General features: G+C 42.8%; 1 protein-coding gene across 6 annotated transcripts in view; it reads right to left on the reverse strand.

The window, feature by feature from the left end:
* Window positions 1-8,102, reverse strand: part of LOC121569466 (protein quaking) — an 82,561-nt gene extending 74,459 nt beyond the window's left edge. For 4 of the 6 annotated variants that reach the window (XM_041880464.2, XM_041880491.2, XM_041880456.2 and 1 more), the window contains exon 1: window positions 7,421-8,100. In XM_041880464.2, the coding sequence (XP_041736398.2) occupies window positions 7,421-7,562 (142 nt within the window). In that variant the 5' untranslated portion in view covers window positions 7,563-8,100. Of the gene's footprint in view, window positions 1-7,420 lie in introns of all 6 variants that reach the window. The other 2 variants (XM_041880482.2, XM_041880472.2) reach the window with 2 other exon arrangements.
* Between the last annotated feature and the right edge of the window lie 334 nt (window positions 8,103-8,436).

Genomic DNA, 8,436 nt, shown 5'->3' on the forward strand with positions numbered 1-8,436 from the left:
AGCAACCTCTGTCCAGTGAAGTCCACAATGCATATTGTATGTACAGTAACAGACAGTTACATGACCTACAGCATGGTCAAGCAAGTTAATGTTTCCGACATTTTCGGACCACTAAACAACTATTGATTTAGAACCACAGAGAGTTACCACAAGACGCAAAGAAAACAGGAGCTGCCTCCACTATTCCAGCACCATTTCAACTTCAACATTTCAACATCATCAAATCACCTCTGCTTAGTCTAATACAGTGACAATTAAAAGATACAAAAAACAATTTAGTCCAATCAACGTAAGCTAAATATGATGTGGCTGTCCATGGTTCTGATTTCTGTGTGCGTGTGTGTGTAGAAAAACATGTTGACTCACCCTACTTGTAGAGAAATGCCAACGCCATCCTCTCTTTCATGTTGAAGAAATGGTCTATCACTCTGTCATACAGTACACACTTTTATTTTTTGTTGTCCTACGCTACCTGGCTAAAATGCTTGCTCGCTAGCCTAACTTCCATTCATGGGCAACATTGGCTAGTTAACATTAGCCTTCTACATCTAGCAACATATGGAACTTCCATCCTCTCAGGCCCCTGGCGTATGAATTAATGGTTGGATCAGAATCGCCGTTATAATCATTGGCCAGTATGGAGAATTAAGTAAAACCACAAGTCCAAATCCCTATCTCCATCCATGGCTAATTTAGGAATGGGACAATTTTAGCTAGCTGGTTAGCTAGACACCGCAGGACAACAACACAACGAAATGCAACAATTCAAGTTTTTCTGTCAATGAAGTATGCTCTCAATGGGATTTGATAGGAGTGACGCCAAATCCAAGCTGGCTTCCCTTGACACTTTATTTTGGTGCGCCAGGACCATTCACAGTTGAGCTCGCTCAGTTTAGCTCAACGCTTATTGGCTAATTTCGTATACTTTTTTTCAAGGTAGGCCAGATGCTCGCTGGCTTCCCTTGCCTTCAATGCTACGGGGGGCAACAATGTCATACTCGTTTGGACCAGACAGCATCAGATAGATGGCCTACATGTAGAGAGACAGAGGGGCACTGTTTCGCGCGGTCGGATGCTTTCTCCTGTGAGATAAATTATTATTATTTATTTTTCCTTGGTCAATTTTATGGGGAAGCCTGGCTTACCTTGGTATCCATGAATACACGCCACTGCATAATAGTTTTGTAGGCCAAACCGTTCGGACACTACAGACGTTTTCGCAAGACGACCGATTTCCGGGATGTCTCATGGTCTGACAAACACTCTAGCACTGCCACCTTTCACCGCAGATGCAGAAGTGCGACATCGCCGGATGCGGTGGATTGAGACGCATCCAACTGATATCTCTAGCTTAAACTGATGTATTTTGATGGGGATTTTTTATTATGTTACTTAGATTGATGCACTGGTGCGTCAATCGACTCTAAGGGGTATAAAGGGATGAGGGAAAGCCTCTTTCACTTCACATGACTGACCTGGTAGGGACCTGCCCTCTGTCTATGATGAGCCAATATCATACATAGTATATCTGCCACAACAGTCAGGTTGTAATAATAATAATAATATGCCATTTAGCAGACGCTTTTATCCAAAGCGACTTACAGTCATGCATGCATACATTTTTGTGTATGGGTGGTCCCGGGGCTCGAACCCACTACCTTGGCGTTTCAAGCGCCGTGCTCTACCAGTTGAGCTACAGAGGACCATACTCTAGGTGTAATTCTAACCTGTTGATACTGACTCAATACAGAGGGTAAGATGTGCTTTTTTGTTGTTGCTACAAAACATGACGCCAACATACACAACAACACACCATATCAACTAACCAAAAATCACAATCTTCACCATCTTTATCCCTAAGGTACCATTTTCCCCATCCCTCCTAATGCTGCAGTGCATGCCGTAAGTAAGAGACGGAACAATTACTCCACAACACAGGGACAGGATCTGAATAAATTTACTTTGAGCCCCCCACCAAACCCTACTTCACTTCTGAAATTAATTAATTACTCCAATTATGTGATGAATAGGACCACTTAGTTTAATTGTGAGATGAGTTGGAAGAATTCTCTGGTCTCTCTGGGACTCCTTGATGCTTGAGATAGAGAGAGAGAGAGAGAGAGAGAGAGAGAGAGAGAGAGAGAGAGAGAGAGAGAGAGGGGGAGAGAGAGAGAGAAAGAGAGAGAGAGAGAGAGGAGAGAGAGAGAGAGAGAGAGAGAGAGAGAGAGAGAGAGACAGAGATAGAAGAGAGAAAGAGACAGTGAGTCAGAGGCAGACACAGAGTCACAATATGGCGAGATATTAAGAGACTCCACCTTTTAATGGCGAAGAGGAGACCTTGGAATCATCCCTCTGTGTGTGTTGATTACCATTCCCTGACGCAGTCTGCTCCTGCCTGTCTGGGACGCTGAGTGCGTTTAACGACCCCTGTTAAGAGTCTTCCTCCTGTCACGCTAGTGAACCACTAACTATCCAGGGGAAGTAAACTTGTTTCTTGTTAACCGTCACTCTAGTAAAACATGTTCACTCTTCAATGTGATTTCCCAGAATCGATTCATGTGCTAGTGGTCTATTTCAATAGAAAATACTATAACAGCTAGCTAATAACTCAACGAAGATAAATGAGTTGTCACACACTTTGGATACAGTTAATGTGGGCAATTCATTTTTGGTTAAACAAAACATACAGTAGCGGCACCCAGTGGGGCGTGAAACACACACGCACACCAAAAAAGTTATTCATCATAAGCGCCTTGGCCTTGCTCTCTCACAGATCCCTCTTCTACTAACCTCTCCTCCCATCCATTTGAGTGTGCCTTGGGGCTGGGGCATACATACAGTACTAGACTACCAGAGTACCTATAGCAGTGATTCAATGAATCACCTTTATTACAGAGCGGAGCAGCCCTGCATGGCTGGCTACACTGATTGTCCATTGAGAGCATTCATCTGCACTAACAGCGGCATCAGTCTGCGCATCAGTACGCAGCTGTATCGTCTGCTCTGGGCCACTGCGCAGACACATCACTCAAAGATGACAGCTCAGGGCCGGGCTCAGTGCTCAGATAAGGGAGCTCATTTCACATACCCAGTAATGACTGGGACAACTTTTACCTGAGTCATATGGTCACTGATACGTTCTGATCATGAACATCTAGACATGGTTCGGTAGTAATGTCACTGAAACTGACATACTGACCATAATCGCCTGCCCAGGACACACCTAGCAAGTATTATTAATAATCCAGGTGGTTCAGTGATGCGTTACCGTGCCACACTTGAATGTCACTGGAGAAAAACACAAACTAATAGAAAATTCACACTGGCTGATAGATAGCTTTGATTATGACACGTAATCAAATTATCTAAATTTGAGATCTAAATGAGAAAATGATGCACCAGGAGGCTGTTAAAGGCTACAGATGTAAGTACACACACACACATGCACACACACACATACCCACACACACGGCACGCACATGCACACAGAATAGCCTTTTTCCTTGTGGGGAATGGCGAAATGTCCCTACTTGTCTGAATTTTCCTTGTTTTACTATCCTTTTGAGGACTTCTGGTCCCCACAAGGATAGTAAAACCAAAAACACAAACACACACACACACTCTCCCCATGCACACACAATCTATTATCACTTCTCAGTCACAGCCGATGCACACAGGTGCACTGGGGTTATCAGACAACCATCTCCTATAAACGCATCCTCTGTGGGATGAGATATAGCCCTCCATCACCATCAATGATGCGGCTGCGTTTCCATACTCATTTATCTCTTTTCATTCTCCACTGCAGACTACAGCAGATCACAACAGAGGGGAGAAGAAAACACTGACTCTGAGCGTCACGTATGATCAATGTTGCAGCCAAGCACAAGCTGTAGATGATATTTTATACGCCAGCCCTCTCCAACCCCCCTTTAGAAAGCGCTGAGGTCTGCAAAAGCCAGTGATTTAGCGTCGCTTGGCAGATACCGACAATGGAAAAGCACAGCTACAGACTAGTGCAATGAGGATATTGTATATGTGAATTCACCCTACCTATAACAATCAGATTGTACACATTACCTCAGACGAATACGTGTAGCCAGATCACACAAACATAATCGATCCCACTCTATTACTGTAACCCTGCCCACTGGGCACACACTGGTTGAATCAACGTTGTTTCCATGTCTTTTCAATGAAATTCCGTTGAACCAACGTGTAATAGACGTTGAATTGACGTCTGTGCCCAGTGATTGGTGTCACTCAGTAATCCTGTCCGCATACAGTGAATGCACGTGGCACATAGGCAAAATCGATTGATGATTAGAATAATCATTATTTACAAAATGTCCTATTGATCAAATAACACACACACGTGCGCACACACAGCTAAGGGGAATGGGGGGGCTGAGTCAACTATATCTCAGCTACATGTCATCTGTGGTATTATTGGAGGTCAGAACTGAGTGTGCTAGTGGAAGTGAAACCAGTGTCTCAATTCGACCCACCATCTATCTGGCCAAAGCGTACATGCACTGACTCAGAGATCTCTCTGGCTGTCTGTACATCACATCACAGCACTTAGACAGACCTGGCTTAGCAGCCACATACAGAACAGACTAACAGGAAGACACTAACTGACAGCAACTGAGTGACGAAGAGTTTCTGTAAATTGGCAATCCAATTAGTGCTGAGACTGTAGGCACGATTTCTCAGTTCTAATGATACTGAAATTAGTCTGTTTAAAAACAACAACACTAGTGCCTAGTATTGAGCACAGCCATGCAGTGAAAGGGGAAGTGAAGGAGAGAATTCTTCAGAATAGTGTATAGGGCATTGGAACTCTGATGTACCATGGGGGCTTTACATTAACACTGTCTTAAGTGTGCCTTATTGTACTTAAGCAGTTGTAATATCACACAATATCACACTGTGTGTGTGTGTGTGTGTGTGGGGTGGGGGGGAGTGCTGTGCGAAGCGGAGGGATAGTCTTGCTTCACACACAGCTGTGTTCCAGCACCACCCAAACCCTCCACCCCTCACCCGCCCCTCACTCACACCAGCAGGCCTGCAGCTCCATCAAGCACCGATGCTTCAGACCAAGACCAACACGAAAAGCAGAAACTTGTGAGCGAGAGTGTCTGTGATTAGCCGGCACATTAGACAAGTTAGACCCCTCGAGAACGTGGGGCCTCTCGTCTGAGCTGAGAATCGAATGGTAAGGATGATGATTTGTGAACATATGACATGGCAGATTGACAATAATATGCGGGGACTTCCACTTTGGCTATGTTGGGTGTGTTCCTCCTTCACGGCCTAGCCCTGAATCAGCTACAGTATAACACTGACCGCATGACAAACATCAAAACTATACAGAAAGCACTTGTTTTGCACACACATGGTAAATTAGATTTGACATGGGCGGTTAGACGTTCTTAAACATTACCTCTCACTAAAAATACCAATATTTTCTTCACAGGACAAGATGAGAGAAACACTTGGGTAATGTTAAGAACTAAAACAATTGGGAACGTTGCAGATAGAAATACCACAAATAGAGCCGTGATTCCTCAAGTGTTTCTCTCATCTTTCTATCTGAACGTTCTAAAACGTTGTGTCCTGCTGAACGCGCCCCTGAAATAGGAGGCGGAGGTATAGATCTAGGGCAGAGGTCGGCAACAGGCGGCCCGTGGGCACACAACCGTCCCGTGAGTGATTTTTTTGGGCTCCCCGTTTTAGTTTTGGGTAAAAAAAGACTGTAAAATCACCAGGAATTCTGCAAAAAAAATATATAATTTATGAAAATCTGTCCCCAAATATTCCCACAAATAAAAATAAAAGGATGTGATTGTGTCTCAATTTAATCAAGGTATGACATTATTGTTATTTTCATATACAATATTTTTGAGGGCTTAGTTGTGGTCAATTTTGCAGTGTACAAATTATTATTATTATTTGCTGGCCCCCCGACCATTCGCCCCGACAAAAATCGTCCTGTGGCTGAATCTAGTTGACTACCATTGGTCAAGGGTCTAGGCATTGCGCAATTCTACCTGTGGACATTACTCAGTCAATTGTCACTTTTCCCCCAACCAGTAGTGTAGGATATAACCTAAATAAACTAAATTAACTAATTCACTGGAGCCTCATGTACACTAACAAAAAACTGAACTCTTGAACTCACCAAAACATTTCTGAAATTGCTGGCATATAGCCTATGTAGGCAACGCAAGGCAGGCTGCCATAGTGAATGGGTATGAAATGCTTTGGGATGAATGGAAAAGCATAAAACCCTATCCTAATCTCAAAAAGAGACTTCCAATAAAACATCACAGGCTCTAATGAGGCATTCAAAAGTCTGATATATATAAAATAGCTTAGTAGGCCTAAACAATTTAAAAAGTGAAAGGTAGCAGAATGTTGAGGGGAAAATGGTACCCAAAGAGATGGACGATAAAAGAAGATGAAGCCTAAACCCGGTGGGAGCCCCCTGGCGCCTCATCCACCAAATTCCCCAACAGTCTCTCTAGCACGCCAACTCCCACACATTATTGCCTATCTATATCAACTACAATAGACATGATTGAAGGACACAACATTTTAAAGAAAAACACGAAATGTAGCCTAATATCATGCGTTATTGTTTCACTAATATTCTCAGGGGAAAATAGTATATATTTTTAAAGCCGGTTTGGCTGCACGGAGTGAGAAATGTTTCACTCTTCATTGCGCTGTGAGGATAACGGTGCAATTGGTTACACTATTGGCTGTGTAGGTAGGGACAAAGTATTCAACATTTCTTCAAAAACTATTTTCCAAATGTAGACAAATGTTTGACTTTTTCCTCCACCTCATACATTGTTTATTACCTTGAAATATTACCTTGAGTCCAAAAGCGATGTCCAGTTTAGGTTAACTCTAAAATAACTGCCTGAAGAATACGTGAATCACTAAACAGATTTTAATCTTTCTTTCTATTTAGGTAGGCTAGGGTTTCACCTGTTAATCAAATGTTTTATGTCAACATGAGTGGGATTAAAGCACGCAAGAATAAAAGTACTGGTGTGCTCTTCAAGTGAAAAGCCTGAAGCTTGGGAGGCTAGCGTAAAACGAATGCAAACCTGGGTATTGGGAACAATTCAGAACTGTAGACTAGCCTACTGTTGTATATGCATTGATATAATTATTTTTTCCAATGATGACAACACATTCACGCCTGCATTGCTCATGATTTCAGTCCACAGAAAGCAACAAATGCTCCCAACGTTGACCTATGTAAAAAGGAAGGGAGGCAGCACTTTCACTATGAGAGAATACGTCTGTGGGATCCATGCACATACTGTATCATAAACTACCACATATGTAATGTTACCTTAATTTAGGGTGTTTGTCTATTCACACACATTGATCCCAAATTTACCTTCATCAAGCAGCCGTTCGAGGTGGTTAAAAATTCCGCAGAAGTTGGGTAGGCTGCTCATCAGTTTCTTATCATTCATGAGCTGCATGAGATAGTCTGGGGTAGGCTTTGGTTTCTCCTTGGTTTCCATTTCCCCAACCATATTCCAATTTTTTTTTTTTTTATCAGCCTCAAACAGAACCAAGGATGGAAAAAATATATATATACTGTCTCTTGATGGTAGGCTAAATGCAGTGAGCTGTTCTGTCTCCTGGTGCTGCGTTTAATTTCTTTACGCACTGTACTGCAATTCTACTCCTCCGTCTGGTTGTAAGCTCTTCAGAGGACAGGTGATAAAATAAAGAAAAAAGTAAATAAAGGGAAAAATAAAACAAAAATATGAAACGGCGGAGGTAGTTTTTTATTTTTAAGTTGCCCTTATATAAGTTATCGGAATGAATAATCAACTCCCGCGTGTCCACTGCGCTTGATTTATCTTTTCAAACGATGTGTCTTCTGCTTTCTCCTACCGAGGTTCTTGAGGCTGTGAAAATGTCCCTTTCCCCGAGTTCCCCAGAGCTTTCTGTGTGTTGTTATGTGTGTGTCTGCACACTGAAAACGTCTGTCCCTCCTGTCTCTACTCTCGATAACAGAGCTTTTTCAATGAAGCTGGCATTCGGTCTCCTGTAACCGTCTGGCTGTGTTTCGCCTGGGCTCGCTAGCCGGTCACATGACCAAACTTCACAGCAGAGTTTCGCAGCCGAGAGCTGAGGCGCGCGTGGACAAATGCGTGTGCACATATTTACACAAAGCTAAGCTAATTTTCTGCAATTCTACACATTTTGCCATGGGTCAGAGAGGAAAATGTGCAGTTTCATAGTTCACCTCATGCTATTCTACACATTTAACCATGAGGCTGAGAGAAAATTAACAATATTTCAAGCAAACTTAAGGTCAAATATAGGTGTGTTGACTGTGATAAAGGCACTGGATTATGACCTGTCTTGGTTGCTAGATGAATGAATGAAATAGGCAGT

The sequence above is a fragment of the Coregonus clupeaformis genome, chromosome 1, assembly GCF_020615455.1.
Source record: "Coregonus clupeaformis isolate EN_2021a chromosome 1, ASM2061545v1, whole genome shotgun sequence".
Classification (NCBI taxonomy): Eukaryota; Metazoa; Chordata; class Actinopteri; order Salmoniformes; family Salmonidae; genus Coregonus; species Coregonus clupeaformis.